At 35.6% G+C, this 24,797-nt stretch overlaps 1 protein-coding gene across 12 annotated transcripts in view; it reads right to left on the bottom strand.

Moving 5' to 3' along the window:
* The window catches only part of KDM4C (lysine demethylase 4C), a 226,842-nt gene that overhangs the window by 146,100 nt on the left and 55,945 nt on the right, over positions 1 to 24,797 (bottom strand). For all 12 annotated transcript variants that reach the window (XM_087716057.1, XM_087716051.1, XM_087716052.1 and 9 more), the window contains 2 exons: positions 22,467 to 22,570; positions 9,561 to 9,698 (listed from right to left, as the gene is read on the bottom strand). In XM_087716057.1, coding sequence (XP_087572183.1) covers positions 9,561 to 9,698; positions 22,467 to 22,570 — 242 coding nt within the window. The remainder of the gene's footprint in view (positions 1 to 9,560; positions 9,699 to 22,466; positions 22,571 to 24,797) is intronic.

Below are 24,797 nucleotides of genomic sequence, written 5' to 3'. Positions count from 1 at the left end.
TTTCTGGTATCATTAAAAATGTATGAATGTGAAGGATCGAAGGAAATATGGAATGAAATCCATCTGCCTTTTGGAATACAAACCTCACAAAAATATTTATTTCATATTTTATTAGAGTCATATTCTATCTGCCACTTTGCACATCAAACAATTAAAAGTAGAGAGACAAACATTAAAGAATTTGACTGCTTTGCAAACTATCCTAATCAACAGGAATACATGAATGCAGTTACTGCCAATGAAATACCCCATGCCTATACTCACCAATGTCCTTTCAACCTGAACAATCCTACCAATACTCCTAATGATTATTACAATCATGCAACATATTTAATTTTTATTAAACATAAGAGCGAAGTCTGAGGTGATAAACGATTAAACGCTGTTCTGTTCTGACTAACATGTGCCATACGCTAAATAAATAAATAAATAAATTCATGTTTATGATTAGAATGTGTTAAGGACTGTAGTCATTTGGCAAGATGCTGATAAAATTGAATGCTGCTATCTGGACTGTGTATCAGCTAATAATCTACTTTCTTGGAAACAGCAAACAATTCCAGCAGACTTAAAATGTTTATTTAGGGAAGAAAATACCATCAATAAAAAGTCCAGTGAAATATTCTTAGAATCCTACATTACTGACAAAGGTATGATTTAGTTCTGATTCTCATGAGAACTCAAGAAACATTCACCATCTTTAAATGATATTTCCAGCACTTCCTCAGAAAATGGTAGCAGAATAGTCTATTCATCAGACAAAGATAAATGAAGAGCAAATATGTTTTACAGGGGTACAAAGAAACAGAACAGATCAGTCCAACTTCCAGAATGACAATATATTGATAACATTCAATTAACATACAAAATTCTTTATTTCTATTTGCTGTAATTAAAAGTAGCTATAAATGTGGGTTGATGATCACATTTCTTAAGAGAAGATAAAAATATGGGTTGAGCTATTTTTCCATGATTTAAAATAAAAGTGATAAACAAAACAACTTCAAAGCCTAACCTCAGAGAAGTACTAAATAATTATCAGGCATTTAATTTATTTGTAATATATATTACACTATATATTATGGATTGTAGATTTTATTTTGGTCATCAAAATTCATTTTAATGAATAGCCACTTCCTCTCTAAACTACTAAAGGAAGAAAAATGGTTGAATACACCAGTTGGAAGAATAGCAATTGAAGCCAAGATAACTGCCAATTCAAATACTATTAGTATATGCAATGAAAACAACTCAATTTTATTCAAAAACTGTCATGAAGATATGTTGATTATTATAAACTATTCATGAACTTCAAGTTTTAGAAACTTAATTCTTAAGTTATAAGCTTCTTCTAAAAGGCATTCATGCAAGTTTGCTAGTCTGCAGAAAATCTGTCTGTTCAGTATGTTTCTTATCTTAAGAAATGAAATGTTACAGTACTTTAAATTCAAATATGCCTTATAAAAGTAGGCCACATAATTTCTATTCACACATACACACACACGCATCAACAAAATCCAGAAGAAGGAGAAGGAGGAGGAGGAGGAGGAGGACGAGGAGGAGGAGGAGGACGAGGACGAGGAGGACGAGGAGGAGGAGGAGGAGGAGGAGGAGGAGGAGGAGGAGGAGGAGGAGGAGGAGAAGAAGAAGAAGAAGAAGAAGAGCAGGAGGAGGAGGAGGAGGAGGAGGAGGAGGAGGAGGAGGAGGAGGAGGAGGCATAATTAACCCTAAGGGATATAAGAGTAATCAACTCTTTAAGTGGCTTCATCCTTTTTTGTCAAAAGTTGAGTATCTGGCAAGTTGCATTCTACGTTGTAATACAGATTCCTATCTAGTCATACCATGCTGGATATTTGACAAGCTTTTGTTGAGTTCACTCCAGGGAGCCTTACAATTTTCCAATATTAGCCAGCAATTCCATCAGCTGTACCTTCAGAAAGCTGCTTGATTATCATACCTCCTATTAACATTTGGGCTCCATTATTATATTGTCCTTTTTACCATAAAGATAACCAATTGATGTGAAGGGTAACAGCCAGAACACCCACAATATTTCAGATTTAATTCAATTTATTTGAACAATTCATAGGTTCTCTATTCATTTCTAGAACCAATTTAACATGTCGATTTTAGCGTTTTAGAAATTAAATGCTTTCAGATAACATTATATGAAGGACTATCTATAGCTTTATAAGCTCACCAAAACTTTAACATTAATATCTATTGTCCAACTTTTAGGTACTCCAAGGAGTACAGGGCCATGATGGTGAACCTATGGCATGTGTGCCAGACGTGGCACACAGAGCCCTCTCTGTGGGCACAAGAGCCATCATTAGCCGTTTTTCTGGATTCCAGCGTGCGCATGACTGCTGGCCAGCTGATCTTCGCTCATGACAGAGTGGCAGAAACCTGAAGATGGTGACCAGTGCGCATGCGTATGCTGGCTACCCAGTCTTTGTGTTTCCGGTGCTCTGACACGTGCAAAGACCAACTGCTGCCCTGGAAACCCAAAGATCAGGTGGCCAGTGCGTGCATGTGCACCAGCCACCTGATCTTTGGGTTTTTGGCAGTCCAGCGTGTGCACATGTGTGTTCCACTTTGGGCACTCGGTGCCGAAAAGGTTTGCCATCACTGGGATAAGGATAGGGATAGGCAAGGACTACAGACAGCTTTGTTATAATGACTCTTAGGTAGAGAATTACATTCTTCTCCATATGTAAGACCACATGTGGAATATTGCATCCAGTTTTGGTCTCCATGATATGAGGTCAAAAAATTGGGCACAACTTATTTAACAACTGTCTTTCTTAGCAACTGATATTTTGGGTTCATTATAAAGTTAGGTGACCGTATAAATTTAATAAAATACCAACAAAACCCATAAATAGAATTTCAAATTTATAATACCACTGGTAACATAAAATGGTATTATATTTGTAAAATATTGAAAATTATATACACAAATATAATTCTTGCTTTCTTGAAATATCAGTTCTATAAATTTAGTTATTGAAATAAAAAAGAGTGCAGAGAAAAGCAAGAAAGATGATTAGGGAACTGAAGTCTAAAACATATGAAACGGTTGCAGAAATTGGTTATATCTAGCTAAGTGAAAAAAAGGATTAGGGGTGGTTATATAATAGTAGTGTTCCAATATCTAAAAGGCTGACCCAAAGAGGACAGGGACAACCTGAAGACAGAACAAAAAGCCATAAATGGAAACTAATCAAAGAGAGAACCAACCTAGAACTAAGGAGAAATTTCATGACAGAACAATTAATCAACGGAACAACTTGCCTCTAGAAGTTGTAGGTACTCCAACACTGGAGGGTTTTAAGAAGAGATTTGACAACTATTTGTATGAAATGGTATAGGGATTCCTGTGTGAACAGAAGGTTGGATTAGAAGACCTCCAAGGTCCCTTCCAACATTATTATTTTGTTTAGAAACATGTATGATCCCTTTTTGCAGGCCTATAAAACAATTTACCATTAATTTAATTTAATATTTTAAAATTCTTAGTTGTGCTTTGTTTTCTAAATATGTTAACTCCCTTGAATGCTTACAGAAATGTACAATATAAATCAAATAAATAAATAATACACTTCAGTGGTATCCACAGGCTCTCACTATTTTCTTCAGAATTAGAAAACCAGTTTTTCCCTTTACCACCTTCCCAGAGAATCCATGGATTTTATTTTCTTCTTTTGTTATTAATTATGGTTATAACAAAAAATAAAATAAAAAATCTTGAACACTTATTTTATTTTTAAAATTATCTAATCTACCTTGTGAGAATTTTATCACAGTTATCATATTATATATCTAACAAGCAAATCTGCGTATACAACAAGCAGATTGCAATATGTATGTCAAACACTGGCCAGAAAAAAGATAATTACCATATTTTTTGTACTATAAGAGTATAAGATGCACCTAGATTTTGAAGAGGAAAACAAGAAAAAAAATAGGTTTTGGCCTCCGTGCATCCGATTTTAGCCCTTCCTGGCCCCCAGGACACTGCGCATCCCATTTTCACCAAAAATGGGTCCATTTTTGTCCATCCGAACCTCCTACACATCCCATTTTGCACTCCCCAGTCCCGAGGAGCACTCTGCAGGCCTCCCAAACCCTCTATGCAGCCCATTTTCACAAAAATGTGCCTGTTTTTGCAAAAAACAGAGAAGAAGGATTGATTGGTGCTTAGGGTTTTTTTAAGTGTAAATGCACAGAATGTCAAAGCTGGGAACCTGGGAAAGCATTGGCTGCAAGGAAGGAGATGCATCCCATTGCTGAAATAAAAGTTGACTTGTGTTTTTGTATACCAAATCTAATGTATTTCTGTAAATTATTTATTTTATTTAAAAAATACTGTTTGTTGACTGGATTTTTTTCCACTGAAAAAGAGATATGCCTATTCATTTGTTATTTCAAACATAAACTATGCTATTACAAATATTAACTTTATTAACTCATCTATTCTTTAGAAAATACAGGCTAAACCTGATTATCTGCAGGGCAAGAAATTCTTTTTTTAAGTCAATGAAATCAACATAGTAACTAACGATACTTGGCTTTAGAAATAGTCGTAAGTACTTGAGGTTGCATAGCACCAACATAAAATATCTTCACAAATGTCTCCAAACAGTCAAGCTGAAAATCTAAGCCAAAGTTTCATTTAACAGCCTGTCAATTTTTTGATGTGAAGCTAATGAATGCAGTGGCAAACAAATCCATCAAACCTAACATCAAAACAACTGCACTTCATCCCACCAAAGGGGGAAAAATGAAATACAACCTGCAGGCCAGCACTTTGATCTAACATACCCACACAACAAAGGTCTCTTAAGCAGCTACTGCTACAGAATATGGATGAGTAATTATGGGCTTACATCTCACAAACAAGCTAATCATTTTTAGCTGCCATGATTTCAGAGTGTAACACTGGCTCCTTTTGGGAACTAGTCAGTTTAATAGCAGATCATAGGAGATAATCTCAGTGAGAATTTTGAGCTGTCCTAAAAGCTTATTATGTTCTTTAACACAAATGTTATATATTTCCTCTTGTGATATATTAAAGTAAGGCAAGAGGTAGTATATAAATTTGATATTTTAAATTTAATTTATAATTATAGGCAAAAATATATTCAAGACCTTCATCTGTGTTCATTATAGATTATATAAATACATTGAATTTTTATGCCACTTTTTTCTTTTAAACTTTATTGTAATGATTCAAATGATAAAAATGGAGGTGATATACACCAGTTTCTTCATTATTTCCTTTGAAAAACATTTGATTCACTTCGCTCACTGCTTGGGATTATTATCACCAAATTTTTGATTAATGCAGATTTATGATCGAAAAATCACCTTACATTAAAAAAAGAAATCAAATGCAATGAAACCTTAATATCATATTACAGAACTAGTAGGGTAACAGCATTATGCAATAATAACTGTAAAACCCTTAGCTGCTATATTATAGTTATTGCTTTATGGTATTTTGAAAATAAAAAATAAAGTATATCTCAATGTAAAAAAAATATTCTTCTAATCTCCTCTAATGTCTTGCTATGATTTTTCATTATGGTGGAGATGGTGCTCCTAAGGGGAATTAGTGAAGAATACTGGGGTATACGGCAAGGATGTATATTCCCAACAGGATCACTCATAGCAATAAGATCATCCCAGCTCTCAACTAAAGCAAGTAAAGTATATTGGGCAGAACAGTAGAAGGAGATGCTGGAAACAGATAATCATTTTAGTGGCAAAGGAATTATTTTCTAGTGCATGATTGAAGGTAATGATCAGCTATTCCTTTATTTTACCAAAAACTTCCATGGCTAGACAAGATCAAATGATTAACGATTATACTGCTAGATAATGGCTTCTCAAATCGAATGATATTCAACATGCTTCCTAAAAAAAAACTAACATGCATTACTATTACCATTGATATTAACTTGATAATTTAACAGACTACTCAATTAACTGGAGCCTTTATTAATGGAAATTTGGAGGGGAAAAAGGAGTTTGATTTTTTTCTTGGTATTTGGATTTTTTAAAAATATCTTGGAATAATAATCCCTAGAAAAATGTCTTTGTCCTCCATGTAAATATATTGAACTTTTACTTCAGATTAATATTAACAAAAATAGATGCTAAAAATCCAATAAGTTTACAATGTTGGATGAAAAAATATTACTTCAAAGACTGATATAGGTAATACATGTAATACTGCATCAATGCCTCCTTGCTTAGTGACTATTTAAAATTACAACTGTTGAAAAAACAGCTTTGGGACTAATCCTCACATTTACGGCCATCGCAACATCTTATAATCACATGATTGTCAGTTGGGCACTTCGCAACCACTGCACATTTACAATACTTCCAGTGTCTTGTGGTCATGTGATTGCCATTTGCAAATTTCACAGTCAGCTTCCAACAAGCAGAATTAGTAAAGAACTTGGAACTGAAATCTCAAGTCATGGTCATATGATGCCTCATCTAACACAAACAGTTATTCATGAACAACAAAAGCAGAAGTGATATTGTAAGACTGGCTTAGTCATGCTATTTTTTTCCCTTAGCGAAAACTTTGCACTTAGCAACACAGTTGCCAGTGCCAATAAGTAATGGTAAGTAAGGACTATAGATAGTCTGCCACCTCACTTCCTAGTTCTTAATTCTACTGTTTTTTTTTCATTTTCTTTCCATCATTATTGCATAGCTCCTCCTGTCCCTACACTTGATCCATATCCCTATAGGTTTTTTCTTTACATTTTCTTTATACCCCTCCACATCTCTGTGTCATTAGGTAGACTAAGGCAGTCATAGCATGGATTCCACTTGATAAAAAGCATCCCCCAAAGAGACCTAAAACAAGATGGAGAGGTGACATCAGGAAGTATTATGGACCCAATTGGAAAAGAAAGCTCAAGACCATATTGATTTGAAACATGCAAAAAAAGGCCATCCTGCAGTGGATAGAAAATGGCTAGAATGATGATGATGATGATATCTCTGAGTACCGATGTCTATTATCCTGTGTAATGACACAGTATGCTCCAGGCACAGAACAATTTTTTATTACATTCAACTGAGGAAGAAGTGTTTAATCAATGGATTGGTTAATGATATACTATATAAACTAAGTTTCAAAATAAACAAGAATGAGAGATTATTTGTCTGGTTTAATGGTGTGCAAACTGCTAAGGAAGATCCGGTACTACTTGTTTGGATCAAAGTATTTTTTGAAATTAAATTACTTCTAGGGAAACTTCAGATTTTTAAAAACAGGAAAGATAATCACAAAGTTTGCAAACATATATATTCAGCAGTTTAGAAGTCTGCATATAGCTCCAACTTCAGCATAAATATTGCATGCTAAGCACAAATTAAAGAAGGCCCTAGCACAATACATGAACTAATTGTCACTTTATCATCTATTTCACTGACATTTACAAAATGCACTCAAGTAGAATAAGCCAAAATGTCCCTAGAAAAATACATATCTAACCAACTAACATGAAGATAGACTTAAAAAATTTAGAAAGGTCTGAGAAAACATCCTGTCTGCCTTTCTTTAAAATCTTAATATCAGACTTTCTCTATATCTTCATTAGATATATCGTGCAGAGGAGGGAGATGACATTAATGAAAGAGAACAAATTTTACAGTCTACATGTGTTGCAGACCTATGCAGGCTGTAATTGGCAAACATGTGATATTAATGTAGAACAACTTACAACTGTAGAGAATAAACAAAGCACACTGCCTTTTTATTGTCTAGCTTTCAGCCCATCTTTCCCTGACCTGATTTCTCAGCACATGAGGAAACTTATGAGGTTCCAATTCTTTGCTGTTGGAGACAGCAATCGGTTCCTTTCATCTGTACTGTCTGCTCTAACTCCTCTTCTGTGGATCTGCATTGGGTCTTTACTTTGTTTATTAACTTAGGAATGCAGGTGGGAGCATACCCAGCATTACACTGTAGCTATACATTCTAGGAAAGTTTTGTAAGGTATTTTTTCAGTGAAGCTTATCTAGTGTTACTGACTTAACTGATCAATACAGAGTTCCACAGAACACAGTATGAAAGCTATTGAATTGGAAAAATAGAGAATCTCTACTCATTTGCTTACTGGACAAATGACTTCTCTTACCAGCCATCCTTCTATGTCTGTATTCATACAGTTTTGTAAAACACTTTAATCATAAATGTGTGCTTATTGTTAGCTTTTTAGGCATTAGGCTGGATTCACAGTAAAGATAGGCAGGTCAGGAGGTCCTATGACCCTGGAATGAGGAGCTGTGGCAAGTTGCTAAAATTGAGGAAGTGGTTGAAGGTCTAGACCCTCCCGAATGATGAATGTTGCTTCTATTTTTTAATTACGTATTGTTTTATATGTCATTGTGTGTACTCCCTCCCCTATACGTTGTAAGCCGCCCTGAGTCCCCTTAGGGAAAAGGGCGGCCTATAAATAAATTTATCTAAATCTAAATCTAAATCTAGACAGAATTGAGAGTTAATCTCTCTCAACTAATGAGGACAGGTAAGATCACAATTCTTCAATATGGACCGCAAAGCCTTGGAGATTGCCAATTGCCTGGCTGATACTAGATTTTGCAGCAAATAAAGGGGCTGTTAGTATGTCGAATGTTGAATTTTGGTCCAAGTCCCATGTTGAACCAAATCCTTTAACTGTTAAAGTCAATATATTCCATCTTGTTGACAGCTCTCATCCTCTCTCAATGATTCATTTAATACTGCTAGGCAAAGACACTCAAGAAGTCTCATCAATATTCTTCTTGTAAAAATAAGAATCCTAAAAGCCACAACTTTCAGAGATTATTTCTTTGGGAATCATGGGTTCCAGATTTTGTATGCATTCTGTAAGGCGTTTTGATTCAAAAATTGCTGCCCTATGATGCACCATTTTGTCCAGTTAAAAATCATGACAAGAGTTTTAGTAGTATATAGATACTGTTCCTACACATATATAACATATATTATCAAATCACACTTGGCTGAATTTTTAAGAATTTTCCTAAATAAGTCATTAATTACATGGAAATGAGAAATTTTCAGAGTTAGAAATCACATTCTATATATTTTCTGAGAAAAAAAACCTCATTGAAATTATTTCTGAGGAAACTTAATAAAAATTCTACCTTAGCAAGATAACTATTACAGTTGAAATAACAAGTTGAAATATTTTCAAATTCTGAAAATAATTAAGATGAAATAAGTTGGAATTAATATAAATATAAATCCCTAAAGACTGATATTGTTTTAAAGGTCACAATAACTTTAACTAGCCAATTCTAACAAAATGTGCACTGCCTTAATAGCCATATCTATTGTAGGAAATCTCTGAACTATCTGGTAATTATTACTTGTAATGATTAATAACATTATACAAAATATTTATTCAGCATAAATTACTTATGTTGAAATTATCACAAGTTACAGATTTTTTTCTAAATTCATGAATCCTTTTTAAACCCAATATTTTGAATAACTTGGTTATTAGTAATATCATCTAACTTACCAATTTAGCTACTTTTCCATAATCAATCCATCTAATTGTTGCAAAGTTTGTTGATTCTGCACAGTTGAAACCATGATTATATCCTGCATGGTATCCATATGGGAAAGTGATCATAAATTCTCCAGCCTCCTGTGTGATCTAAAAAAGAACACAAGGACAATAAATGAGAATCTTTTGAATATGGCTGTAGATTCCTTGCTTTCCTAGATGTTACCTCCCAGTTGTCCTTTTCTAGTCTCAGTATTTCTATGTGGACTATACAACAGATAGTTCAAGTGGGACATTTCATATGAGGAACAAATACAGAATCTTTTAAACCATATTTGATTTCAGCTGGCTTTGTGAATTCCTTTAACATAATAATAATAATAGATAAATGATTTCCTTTTTTTTCTTGTCATGTTTGTTCAGGTGTCCACTCTGGCCTACCCTCCTGTGTTTCCCACCTAAATACTAATGGAGTAAAATTCCATTTAACTTTTAAAGATCACCCAAGGTCAAATATGTGCTATCAACTCTTAAGACATCAAGATAAAATCTCTTCTGCATATTAGAAAACAGGAATTAAAACATATAATTTTATATAGCCAGGTTGCTATCTCCAACAACTTCATAATCACCCAATGCTAAAATAGATAACAAGATGTCAAGGATCCATTGTAAAAACAAAATCAATAGGCAAGCTTCAATAAACGTTCTACCCATTATTTTCATATGCCACCAAATCACAGTGCTTAAGAATAGTTAATTATCACTTCTCCTGGGTTGGCAAAACAGCTAAAGCATATTTAACTAAAAACAGAGAGTAGCAAATTTTGAATCTTGTATGGGAAAGATATTTAGACTATGGAGAAACTCATGACAAAGGTAGACTTCATTATGCTCCATGTCATAATAATAGTCTTAAAATATACACTTTAGAAACACTACTTTTTCTCCTTTGGCTTAAAACAATCAATTGTTCTTGCTAGAATTTCAAAAATAATTTAATGACAATACAATGCTTGGAAATTAACATGCAGAAGAATGGAAAACAGGAGGGACTGAAAAAAAAGTTCTATGTAAAAATGTGCACACATTATTCATAAGCATATATGTATCTGCGTATGAATCTCATCACAACCTCAAAACAGAAAATTTATACTTGGCAAAAAAAAAAAAAGAATGACAATGACAATGACTATCCCATCTTCCTGCTTAGAGAACCCTCAAACAAAACATAATAAAACATTTCTAATTCAAATAGCAAAAGCTAAGCTGAAAAGGAAATCATTGATTCCTTTTCTAAAAGCACAGCTGCTAATACAGTGTACTCCATGACTTAGAAACAACAGCAGAGAGATTTCTTTCAAGCAAACTTTCGGGGGGAAAACATGTTTAAGAAGGCATCTCCTGTTGATCTAACTATTCAGGTAAAAATATTTTAAAAGTGGTCCCTTGGATATTTAGATCTTAAGGGTTTTTTAAAATATAATTTTCAAGATAAAATGCAACACTTTATATTGTGCCTGGAAAACAACTGACTAATAGTGCCAATTTTCATTTGGGTCTGTTTTCTAATTTTTATAATGGTCAACAACCAACCTGCCACATTTTGCACTGGATACATTTTAAGACAGCTTTATACAGAACACATGTTACGGTAGGATATATGAAAGGTAACTACTAATTCCAGGTCAGGAAGACAGTTGATCTCTTGGTACAGGGCGGGGCATAACCTTTTCCTAGGGGGTCACAGCAACACTTGTAATAACAACACAAATAATTCATACACCATTCGAAAGCCCATCAAAAACTGAGTTTATTGACACGATTTAATAGTCAGTATGACCACCATTAGCCCTTCGAACAGCATTCAAACGAGGTGGATAAGAACACAACAAATCTTCAAACAGTTCCGTTCGATTTTCCAGATTTTTCAACACAGTTTCCAAATTCATTCTCAAAGTTTCAACCGAATATCGATTTTGACCTTGCTCCTGAATCATCAGAGCTTCCACTTCATCCTTAATTATGGCCCCAATGTTCTCTGCCGGATTGAGATCTGGCGAATTTCCCGGCCAGACGTCATTGCCCCAAAATTCGACATTGTTTTCCTTTAACAATTGCTGAGTCGCATTTGCACGCATGCAAGGAGCTTTGTCATGAAGAAAGACAGCCTCACCAACCACCAAGACATTGTCTGGATCACTGAGAAATGGAATGACATTCTCCAATAAAATTTTCTCACGGAAATAACTGCCATCCCAGGATTCCCCTTTATCCTTCAAAACCCAATGCAGTTTCTTGGCTGTGAAAATGACGAAAATCCCGATGCAAGTCGGATTGCGAACGATTTGTCGATATCGTTCATGTTTGGCGATGTCGTCGACGTCTTTAGCCCAAATTCGATCGTTCTGGAAATTCGGTTTTCGAATGGCATAAACGAAGAATTCGTCAGATGGCGCCAAATGAAGAAAATCTTCCTCGGTCCATTCAGACAACCAATCGCACAACCAAAGCCAATCTTGAACGTGTGTTTGAGTTTTCAATGGTTTGCAAATGACGTGGAATGGCTTCAAACCTTCTCATTCTCGATATCGGCCGATTGTCCTTTGATCAACTCGTTTTCCACGAATTTGAAGGATTTCTTGGGCCACTTTTCGGTTTCCTTTTCGTTGTTTGCGACTGCCAGTTGCAATGATGGCTTTGCTTTCTTGGGACAGTTGCAGAGGACGCCCTTCTCCAAATTTTGTGAAACATTCTTGGGCTGTTTTGTTCCAATTATCAGTAACCCAATCCGGATGACGTTTCAATTTGTTTGCAATCCATTTTTGATTGATAAACGTCGCTCCAGCATCGCGAGCCTCTTGAAAGGCAATGCATTTTATTCTGTCAATGATCCTTTGTTCTTCCGAATCGAATTTTCCAGCCATTCTTAAAGCAAATTTAACATTTAATAGCTCATTCAATTCAGTTTTTTATGGGCTTTAAAATGAGGTGTCGCGGAAGTTGTAAACTGCTGTCGATCTTGTTGTGACCCCCTAGGAAAAGGTTATGCCCCGCCCTGTATATCTGTACAAATGTGTTCCTTGCTACTATGCCATTAGAAAGCTGAGGTGAAGAAGCATCTACAGACTACAAGTAGTCCTGCATTTGGACTACTTGTGGATGGAACAGTTTGTTTAGTGACCATTCAAAGTTACAACGGCATTGAAAAATGTGACTTATGACCGTTTTTCACATTTTCAACCTTTGCAGCATCCCCATGATCATGTGATCAAAATTCAGATGCTTGGCAACTGGTTCGTATTTATGACTGCTGTGTGCAAGGGTCACATGATCACCTTTTGCAACCTTCTGACAAGCAACGTCAATGGGGAAGCCAGGTTCACTTAACAACTGAGTTACTAACATCAACTGCAGTGATTCATTTAACAACTGTGGCAAGAAAAGTCATAAAATGGGGCAAAACTCAGAACAAATGTCTCATCTCACTTAACAAAAAGAAATTGTGGGCTCAACTGTGATTGTAAGTTAAGGACTGCCTGTATAGGTCTCCTTTTTCAGGGGGGATGTAATCTTAGCAAGAGCAAGCTGAACTTCAGTGGCTGAGAATATTTCCCTACTAACCAACATAATCTTTATCTTATCAGAATCATTCAATTTTATCAGCATCTTGCCAAATGACTACAGTCCTTAACACATTCTAATCATAAACATGAATTTATTTATTTATTTAGCGTATGGCACATGTTAGTCAGAACAGAACAGTGTTTAATCGTTTATCACCTCAGACTTCACTCTTATGTTTAATAATAAGTCCATTAAAATTAACTTAAGGGAGTCTGCCTTAAAGTTAAATGGCAGGAAGTAGAGCTCAGTAATATCATTATACTGATAGCACCTTAAAACCCACCATGAGATCAGAGAAAATGGGAACACTATTTTAATTTCCAAAATAGTTTAATTATCAAGATAATTAAATAGTATGACTTTATATTCTGTTGAAGAGCCTAATTCAAGGGTGTCAAACTCACGGCGTCATAGCATCGTCACAGCAGCGTTACGTGATGCATTGGGACTTTTTTCCCCTTCACTTAACCAGGCATGGGTGTGGCCATTGCATGACACATCCAGTCCGTGGGCTGGGAGTATGACAGCCCTGGCCTAACTGAAATGAGTCCAGATAAAATATCATCCAGGTATCTTCCAGTTAAAACTACAGTAATTAAGAATATACTGAAAAAAATAATTTGATTTAGAGCAATTCTACGGTGCTAAGTAGTGGAGAATGTTTCCTTCTCTTTCTGGATAGAGAATTGTTCATTACTGTGCTGGGGTTTGGGGGTGTTGGGTTTTTTTTTGGGGGGGGTTCATTATGCACCATTGCCTTCACCAGAAAGCTGGGGAAATGGAACAGAGCAATCTTCATAGATAAAGTTATTCAGATATATCTTGAATTGATTTTTAGTAATGGCAACTACTTGTCATATTATTTTGGATACTTTTGAATGTGTAAACCTTTGATGGACAGGCAAAGTGCCTATATGGTTGCTTGGCTTTTGCATCTTAATATAGCCCTGCAATTAAAAGTAATTAATGCTCCCTTACAGGAGATATGTATCACTCTCTGCCTACAGAAGTTAGTGATGAGGCCAATGTTAAAGAAAACTTCCCTTGACTTGAAAGAGCTTAAAAATCAGGTGGTGTTAAATATGCCATTTCTGGCTGAGGTAATTGAGAAACTGTAGCATTTCCCTGAGATTTCCTCCATTCACAACTCCTAGCCCTTCTATTTTATCACCTTCAATTCCCTAGTAAAATAGACTTGAGTCTTCAAAAGGGAAGAGTGTTGCAAATAAGAGACAGCAAAATTCCAAGTTCATTGAGGGGAAAAATCCATCAGGTACCTAGGGTAATACACTTTAATTAGATCACAAGTAACTAGAGAAAGATTGGTCTGGTGATAAATTACACTGATTATCTGCAGTCTCATGTTACTGGTTCTACACAAACAGAGCATCAGATCTAGAATATGCCTTATATGCTTGAGGCCCAATACTAATTGGACCGGTGTACTATTTCAAGATGAGAAAAATGTGATGGATCAATTTACAAATAATGTATTGACCAGTGGTAAGGCTGGCAGAGAGATGTGGATACATGTATTCAGGGGCGTGCAGTCAGGAGAGGCAGGGGAGGCAGAGCCTCACCACTGTCATCATGAAAAGAAAAAAAAATGTAAAAGGAAAAAGGCAAGAGCTGAGGTCAGGCTGAGCTAGTTGCTGCCAGAGTCACCATGGATGACTCTGCTTAGTGCTTAACTGTTTAAAAAAGTCTCTAAAAAAGTGCCCTCTACAGGAGGCGGCAGGAGAACGACATGCCTCATCTAGTCTGGCATTTTTTACTCAAGCAGAGTTAAGCAAGGGTTAAAAGCCGAAAAATTCCTGACGTAGATGAGGCACATCGTTCTCTTGCCTCCTCCTGTAGAGGGTGCTTTTTAGAGGCTTTTTTAAACAGTTAAACACTAAGCAGTCATGGTGACTCTGGCAGCAACTAGCTCAGCCTGACCTCAGCTCTTGCCTTTTTCCTTTTACATTTTTTTTTCTTTTCATGATGGCAGGCAAGAGCAGAGTTGAAATCCTCTCTGAAACAGCTGGAAAAGGTACGTGTGGGTCGGAGGGAAGGGGAGGAATTCAAACTTCATCCTCCTGGTGCAACTGTGTGTGTGTGTGTGTGTTTGAGAGGGGGGAGGGAGCATATTGAGACAGTTCTTTAGTTTATTCACTATGTAACACTCTAATACTATGCCTTTGCGTCTTCTGAAATTTTAATTATACAATCATAAGCAAAAACAATGTTTTCAGTAGAATGAACTTCCACTTCTGCCAGCCAAAATGCTGCTAGTGGTATTGCTAACATGGGCTGAGGAGGAAAACCTAAATTTTCTGAATCCTGGTGCAACTTTGTGTATGTGTGTGTGTGTGTGTTTGAGAGGGGGGAGGGAGGAAGAGAGGGAGGAAGGAGGGGAAGGGAGAAGAAAAAGAAAGAAGGAAACTTATTTAGCAAAGGAGAAAAACAAATGCTGTCGCTTTAAATCGGAACTGAAAATGCCTGGCTGTGGAATTCTGGGAGCTTAAGTCCACAAGTCTAAAAAAATTGTTGTCTCACCAGCCATAAACCTCACTGCACATCACTGCATGTATTCCCCCCAAAATATAGGGAAGCAAGATAGAGCTGGCTACATTACAGCAGTTTTGAGTTTGTTTAAAATAAAACCAGGAACAAACAGCACACACCTTCAGGGAAATACCCAGAGAACAGTCAGCCAATCTGAGTCAAAGAGCAAAGGGAAAGCAAAGACATAAGAATGCTGATCCAAAGTTAGTGCGTTGTTTCCAAAAGAGACATTTTCACTGGTAGCTGTTTTAAAATGAGCCAGATGTAGATATGGTTCAATTACAAGCGTTAGTTCTTCTCTGCTTAGCTCTCTGAAGCTGCTAATGCGTTAGGAGTTGGGTGCTCTGCAGGGATGTGGCCCCTCATCACCTGACTCTTCTGACACCAGGTCCTGCAGATATTTTTTTCTGAATTAGAGTCAGATTGCTTCAGATAGATGCTGAGTCTTGGCAATCTGATGAACCAGGCTCTTCACCCTCTGATGCAGAGGAGTCACACTAGCTCATGACAAACAGGTCCATGATCTTATTTCATATAGGAGATTTCTGTGATACATTCTAGGCTTTTTTATTTTTTACTTTACCAACATACCACATTAGGCTAGAAGCAGATGATTGACTTTCTCTATGAATTCCCTAATTACACTGAAACCTGAAAGGAAGTGTGTCAGTTAGCATTAGAGCTCCCCTTTCCCTGTAGCAGATAGGTTGAAGTTTTCCCCTTTTTCCTGGGTGAACAAATTAACTTCTTCCACCCTTGGTAGCAATAATCTCACTGTTTATATCCTAATTATTTCTTGTTTTCTCATCTCCCAAGCTCAATTTACCACATCAAGCCCCAATAAAATCAGTCATATATTCCTTTTCCCAGTGGTGGGATTCAAATAATTTAACAACAGGTTCTCTGTCCTAATGATTTCTTACAACAACCGGTTCACCAAATTGCTCAGAAAGTTAACAACTGGTTCTGAATCACACCATTGCCTTTGCCCAATGAAATATGATTGTATGATCTTCATACAATCACCATAGTGGTATCATCTTTTACTGGTAGCCATGTTAGTTTAGGGCTAGAATTTTGTAGGCCCTATGTGTACAATAATCCAAAGGAGGCCAGATAGAATTCTGATAGAAGCTGATAAGTCAATGTCTTTGTAATAGATCATCACCAGTTTAGCACCAGCTTAGCTTACCCCAAAACAAATGACTGTAAAACTGTTTTATATAAATTCTTGTTTCCTTACACCCCCATTAAATATAGCAATTGCACACTATATCTAAGCATAAGCAATATAGATGGGATTATGCACAACAGCCATATGTTCATGCTGAGATTGTGATTGGACTGTTTTATTTTTAAGAATACGAAGTGAGTGCACAGAAGTATAAACATTTTCTGTGCCAGTAATTCCCAAATTTATCTTGTCACTCACCTTCACTGGTGACAGTTTAGCAGGTGTGCTGTGGCAATAACCAGCAGTTCAGCTGTCACCTGGTAGGTGTAGGCTGGCTTATCAGTGTTCAGCATGTTTCCAGTTCTATCACTCTAAGCCACAAGAGATCATAGCCTGACTCCCCCTATTCACATTCTCACAGAGGTATATTAATTAGAACTCCAGTTTAGTATAGACTGCTCCCTAGTGATACAACGTTATATAACTATTCAAAATACTTAAATGAGAAACTAGGGAGAATGCTAGGGAGATTCAGGTATCTTAAATTAAATTAAATAAAATTAACATGAAATAAAATAACATAAAATAAAATCATGTAAAATGACAAATTTTGCATACTCAATACCCTACAGCTTATGAAAAACAAATTTGGAAACATTAAAAGGAATCTCTTCGCCAGTATCCTTGACATTTCTATTATTTTTGCAACATTTCTTTTATTTCAGCTTGCAGAATACAAACAAAATATAAAAGAAAAGCCAGTATATGACATATGGGGAGAGAAATGAATATGGTATGTGTTTATATATGTAATTCAATAAAGGCCATTGGATATGTATAAATAAATCTTTGGAGGAATCTCTATTGCTAGAAAAGGTAAAAAGAAATAGAAGAGCATGACCAGCAGCAAGGTGGATGGATTCAGCTACAATCACAATCAGTACACCACTAGAAATCCTGAAAGACTAAGTTAGGGAGATTGTCATAGAGAAAATCTATGTGGTCACTAAGAGTTGACCCCAATTTGATGGCACATCATCAAACAGTACAGAAATACTGTTTCTGCTTAATGTTTTAACATATACTTACAATGAACAAAATTTGTTCGGATGTAAATCTTTAATTATTGATTTCACATATCTAAATAGCACAGTGGTATCCTGCATAAAAAAAGCTGAAGACATTCTGAATAGATGCTAAACAACTCGCTCTATGTTTTTTTTACAAAACATAATACCCTTTAGACCATTTTCCTCAATTCAGCAATTAATCCTTCTTTATAAACTTAAATGCATACTCAGGAGCAACAGACTTAGTCTGTTTTACTGTAGATAAAAGAAGCCCTAATAACAACAGCCACTGCAGATTTGAACCATCAATCTTTCTGTTTATAGCGGGCTGCAGTTCTAAATGTTACATTTCTTTTTCCCACCAATACATGGTAACAAACCTCTTGCAGCTCATTTCTTGTTCCTACATATGGAAGAAACCCACACTGTGTTTTGATAACATTCTTGGCTGGTTTGGGATTCCGTTTCTGTGTTTTCTGGCATACAACTATTGTGAGAAAACTGCAGCTGTTCTACAATTAGACTTAGTCCTTTTTTAAATGTTTTCCTCTCCAAGACTACAAACTATAAGGCAGAGTATGAAACAGAAACAATTATGTTTTGCAATGGTTTTATATTATTTTCAAACCTAAGGAAAGATTTAAATTTTCTTATTTGTTTTCATTCCTTTACATAGAGATTCCTCTCTGTTTTTAGAGGCTGCTTGAGTTTGCATTCAGCGGGACACCAATCTTACTTCTATACTGTATATTTATACATCTATATTGCATTTTCAAAAAAATAGATCAAATGTTTTAATATTTCATCTTTATCCTAGCATTCCTATAACAATTGTAAATACCTAAGTCCCTAAGAGAGCCAAGTATAATGTCTCTCAAACACCTAGGACTACAACTTCCGCATCTCCAATTTAAAATGGTCATTCATATTGGAGAAGATTGGAATAATCTATTTTGTCTGCCATGCCATTGTTCAGTTACTTAAAACATTCCTATCCCACCTAAGAATGCAAATGGCTTACAATACAATAAATATAAAACCAGAAAACAGCAGACAGAAATTACACTGTGCACTAGAAGCAATTTGATAAAAACAAAAATACATTTATACATTGATGGCACTTTTAAAAAGAAAGATCCACTGATTTCTCAAAATTTATGGAAAAGGAAATGAGATGGGGGTTTTCTGGAAATTTAAATTTCATTTCAATTCCTAGTCACAATACTGGAAAATCATAATTACAGACTGCTTACAATATAGAAACATGATCCGACAATGCTACCCACAGAGCAACTATTTCATATGGAAGAATGTTATACTTCAAATATTCTATTTCCAAATTATTTGGATCTTAAAAAAACACAAGCAAGTATAGGCAGAAACAAACTTGAAGATATGAAACTGTTTCAACAAAATAGTTATGTATTTTCCATACACAATTCCTATTAAAAACAAACTGTAGCATTCTGAACTAATTTTTGTTTTTAAAAAAGTCTCCAAAGAGAGCTCTATATAAAAGTGCACTGAAATACATGATATATCTAAAATCACAGAACTGGAAGAATTGGAAGGATCTATTTAAGTAATATGCATGCTTATTGCAGGAATCCAGATTAAGCATCCCACAGAGATGGCTGTTTAGCCTCAGTCTGAAAATCACTTGAATGGGTCAAAGTGCCAGGTTTGCATTCTCCAACAATCGCTATAATTGTCCACCAATCTCAGTTGCACAAAGTAATGCTTAGTCACTTGACAATTGGAATTCCAGGTTCACAACTGGATCCAGAATAATCTCTAAAGTGAGTTTTCAAAGGAAATGTTAGTTCATTAGAAGGTAATTCCTAAATCAGATCTATAAATGAAAAATACATCTGTATGATTAGAATTCATCTTCCATTTGCTAATTCCTATAGAGTCCCTTCTTCAAGGTCCCAAGAATTTCTTTATAATGAGATGGGAAGGATAGAGTTGGCTATTATTCATATGCTTGTGATACAGTATGTGAATAATACCAAACCTCTAAATTTCAGATGATTTCTTATAGAAAGAGAATGGAAAATAATAAAATAAGATGCCCAGAGTAGTCCCATGGTGAGATAGGTGGAAAATAATTTTAATATTAAATCAAATTAAATAATTAAATATCTCAGCACAATCTTTGGAGCACAATCTAACAGAAAGAATTAAAGTCCCGGTAAAACTATTCCTTTAAATTCCATTCCTAAAGATTATCAAGAGGTTTGCCATGCTTGGTGGTAATGAAAATATGCTAAAAATCCAGCAGAATCACTACCATCCAAAATGCCAAAGTAGATGATTCAATGAATTGATCGCAAAATAAACCATCCAATGAATTGATCACAACAAAGGACCAAAGTTGAATCTAATCTAATTTGGGACATATGTTATCCAGATGATCTAAGTACACATGTAGCTATGCCTATATTGCCAAGAATTCTATCCATGTTTACAGACTGCATAATTTGAAACACATATATAAGTTTAAATGGGCATGGGGGTACTAAAGATGTATCTACAAATATTGATCCAACAAATATTCAAATGAGTATTCAAATAAAAATAGATATGAGTGATTTGTCTGCAAAAAGCTTTCAAACCGATCACAGTGAACCAGCAAACCCTGTTAGCTTGCATCTGTCTGCGCAGGTGAAAGGCTGTCATTAAAAGCAAAATCCATTATGCTCTCATCAACCAATATCTACTTCCACCCTAAAGCAGTTTAAGATTTGAAGATTTCTATAACATGATTCCCAATTTTAAGACAATTAAGTTACCCATAACTGTCTTTGAAATATTGTTCCCATACAATTATGTTGTCAGGTCTATTCCTCCTTAAAGAACAGAACTATATACATTGCTTTGAATTCTTTGAAGAAATGTAAGATACAACCTGTATTGTACAACTTGTATTGTAATGCGGTCAGTGGCTAAGACACTGAGGTTGTTGATCAGAAAGGTCAGCACTTCTGTGGTTCAAATCCCTAGTGCCACTAACGGAGTGAGCTCCCGTTACTTGCCCCAGCTTCTACCAACCTAGCAGCTCGAAACATTTAAAAATGCAGGTAGAAAAATAGGGACCACCTTGGTGGGAAGGTAACAGCGTTCCACGAGCCTTCGGCAGTTAGTCATGCGAGCCACATGACTAAACGTCTTTGTACAACACTGGCTTTTCAGCTTTGAAACGGAGATAAGCACCTTCCCCTAGAGTCGGGAACGACTAGCACATTTGTGCAAGGGGAACCTTTACCTTTAAGATACAACTTAGGTTGGCATTTTCATTAAAAGACTGCAAATCTTAGGTCACCAATCTGATTGATTTAGGAAAAACTTTGTAGGATATAAATCCAGAGAAAGGAAGGGAGGGAATATGTATCTAGCAGTGACATGCGGTGAGCTTTATGGCTGGTGAGGCAGCTTTTTAGACTTGTGGACTTCAACTCCCAGAATTCCACACCAGGCATGCTCAGTTCCGATTTAAAGCGACAGCATTTTTCCCCCTTGCAAAATAAGTTTTCCCATTCTTTTTCTTCTCCCTCCCCCTCCTTCCTCCCTCTCTCCCTCCCTCCCTCCTCTCTCAAACAGACACACACACAGAGAGAAGTTGGATCCCTCTCTCACTCACTCACTCTCAAACAAACACAAACACAGAAGTTGGATTGGATATATTTTCCAAAGGCTTGAAAGCAGCTCCTCTGCCATACCCCCCCCCAATTCCCCTGCTGCCTTCCGATCGGAGCCTTTGATTGCAGGTGAATCACGTTGCCTTTTCAGTGAAGCTGGGCTTATATACTTTTATCCAGCTGTGTGTGTGTGTGTTTGAAAAGGCAACGTGGTTCTGCATGCAATCAAACTTTTTGAATTCCTCCCCCCTCCCCACACACGCACCTTTTCCAGCTGTTTCAGAGATGATTTCAACTCTGCCCTCATGAAAGTCCAGAGTTCTGAGTCAGACTGAGCTAGTTGCTCCCAGAGAACTCTAAAAAGCCTCTAAAAATGCCCTCTATGGGAGGCGAGAGAACACGTGCCTCCTTTGCATATGAAATTTTTTGCTTTTTAACCCTTGCTTAACTCTTAAAAGGCGAAAAATTGCTTATGCACAGGAGGCTCCTAGTTCTCTGCCCTCCTCCTATAGTTAACACTAAGCACTCTTCCAAGTCACTGTGACTTGGAATCTGGCAGCAACTACCTTGGCTTTAATTGTTTTTTTTTTTTAATTAAAATTCTTTCCTTTTCCTCATGACTGGTGAGGCCACGCCTCCCCTGCCTCTAGTGACTGCACGTCCCTGGTATCTAGGTATTATGTGTTTTCAATAAATAAAGTTTTATTTCATGTCTTCCTCACCCTTACCAAGTATATGCACATCATAATTTGTTCATCAAGATATGTTTGTTTAAAATTGAATTTGTGTAAATATAAATGTGATTTCATAGGCATTATTTGATCTAATGGCTAAGGGCCAAACATAATAAATAACTCACTTTATTAAAAGGAATTCCATATTTTTTCAATATTGAGGGAGATATTAATGTCATCTTATGGCGTAGAAAAGCATCACATCCTTGAGAACTGCTTGGGAAAAATCCTAGTAAAACAAAAATAAATGAAGAACTGCATTAGACATAGTTAATAAACAGTGTACGGTGAATAGATTATTTGAATTTATCTATAATAAAACATAAATATAACAATAACTCCTCTCAAAAACAGCATTCTGCCTGAGAAAGAAAAGAGAACACATATAATCAACAATAATTGGTGCTTTTCAACTAAATCCTTCATTCAAAGAGTCCCCCCAGCAATTACATTAACATACATACCAATCTCACAGGAATTATTTTATGGTATCAATTACTGTTGCATAATTTATTATCATGGTTGTTGACATATAAAACTGATAGCTTTCCAGATAATTTGAGAATACTATAATTGCATTGTTGGGCAATTCAAATTCCTTTTCTACAGAACTGCAATTCTTATACCTAATTTTCAAGAAATCAAACTCATAGAATTTGTCACACAGATTGTGACATATGATGGCAACTCCTTCCACAAAAACAGTGGATTCTCTTAAATCTTTACTAAAAAGGAACTTACAAATTGTGTTGAACAATTTCATCTGTTGAAAGTAATAAAATGGGAATAACACAATTATTTAAACTCAAAAACATTGACAAGCCTCAATACATTACTGAAAAATGTATGCAACTAATAACACGTTAAATTGCCCAACTTATTTTAATGGGAACCTTCCTCAGGGAAATAAGACATTTGTGATATCGTTGCCTTACTAGAATAAGTGAAGAGTGGACATTTTACTTCTGAAAAAAAGCTTGCATTAAAACCCATGAAACAGTTTCTTACTTCACAAAAATTCCTATACTTTCCAAAAACATTTTTCTTGCCTTTTTCCATCAATTTTCTTTATAGAATTTTCAAGAACCAATAACCTCAGAATAACGACAAAACTGGATAATATTTTCCAAACAAAAAGGTAAGAAAAAGTGCTTAAACTCCTGATAAAGAATGTTGTGCTTTAGAGAACAGCATTTGTTCTACCTTCTTTGGTCTCCACATTTCCCAGAAGTTACAAAATACTTCAGCAAAGAATGTTACGGCAAATGTGGGTTTGCTAGCAAGAAGAGAATCTGTGACTCTATGCACTGCTAGGAACTTACTTCTATTTTACCAAACTCTATATTAGCAAGATTTGAGATTATATGGAACCTTTCAAATGTTCAACCACAAACACAAAAACCTCCCCACTGGAGACAGCTGCATTTTGTCCATAGATATTTCTATTTTACCTCATGCCACAATGTAATAAATCAAAAACTGAGGCTTTTTATAGATCCCCACATGATGTATTCTGATCCATGAGTGGGACTTATAATACTTATAGTTCTGATACACAAAAAGAGGTGGGATTTGTCAAAATATCAGTATTTAATAAAGCTAAGTAATAATTGTAAAAAATTCATAGGAAGTGCATCAAATCTTATTTCATTGCCTAGTAAATACCAATCTATATAGTGCAGTGTTTTAGGAAAGTTGGTATTGAAGACTGATAAATTTAAGAGCAGGGATAAGAAAACCTATCTGCTAGCCGTAAACTTGAAATGAACTCATCATCACACTTTTAAAATCTAGAGGTTTGTGCTGCATTAAATAAATTAAATTTTAAATTAAAATCAATGAAGAAAGAAGAGACTATTTAAATCACCTTCTTTATGGATTTGTAATCAGGGCCTGAACAAATGTGGTGACTGGTCATAAGTTAATTTAAATTGGAAAACCACTGGAGTAAGGTAATGCACAGTATATTAAGCCCAGCACATCAGTTTAGAATGTATATTTACAATGACCCTGGAAAATTATATCCTATATCATCCCAGCAAGAAGGGAAATACAATACAAGATACATGCTTTGAAAGCCAATCTTCTGTGAATATTTTAAATTGGTTACACTTGTAACACCAATATCATTTTTTTGCACAAATGCCATAATCTCCAACATAATACATATGAAAATACAATATGCTTGATATGTCTTAGTAGGTGGGCAGTATTTTATAGTTTTCATTCTGTGAACAACTATGATCAGAACTACTCACAGAAGACACAAGAGACAGAAATCATTTTTCTGTCTTTGGTCTCAGGAATACAGCCAATTAGAGACTATGCAAAATCTCAATTTTAGAGCCTACATTTTAGATCTTAAGATTCAAGGCTTGATTATAATAAGCGATCATGAATATAATTAGATCTTAGTATATGCATGGAATGTTATAACTAAATGTCAAGAAAATATA

This window comes from Thamnophis sirtalis, unplaced genomic scaffold (assembly GCF_051295495.1).
Source record: "Thamnophis sirtalis isolate CommonGarterSnake01/CBP01778 unplaced genomic scaffold, rThaSir2_p1.2 scaffold_5, whole genome shotgun sequence".
Taxonomy (NCBI): Eukaryota; Metazoa; Chordata; class Lepidosauria; order Squamata; family Natricidae; genus Thamnophis; species Thamnophis sirtalis.
The sequence above is the reverse complement of the archived record's forward strand: the minus strand, read 5'-3'. Positions and strand labels throughout refer to the sequence as shown.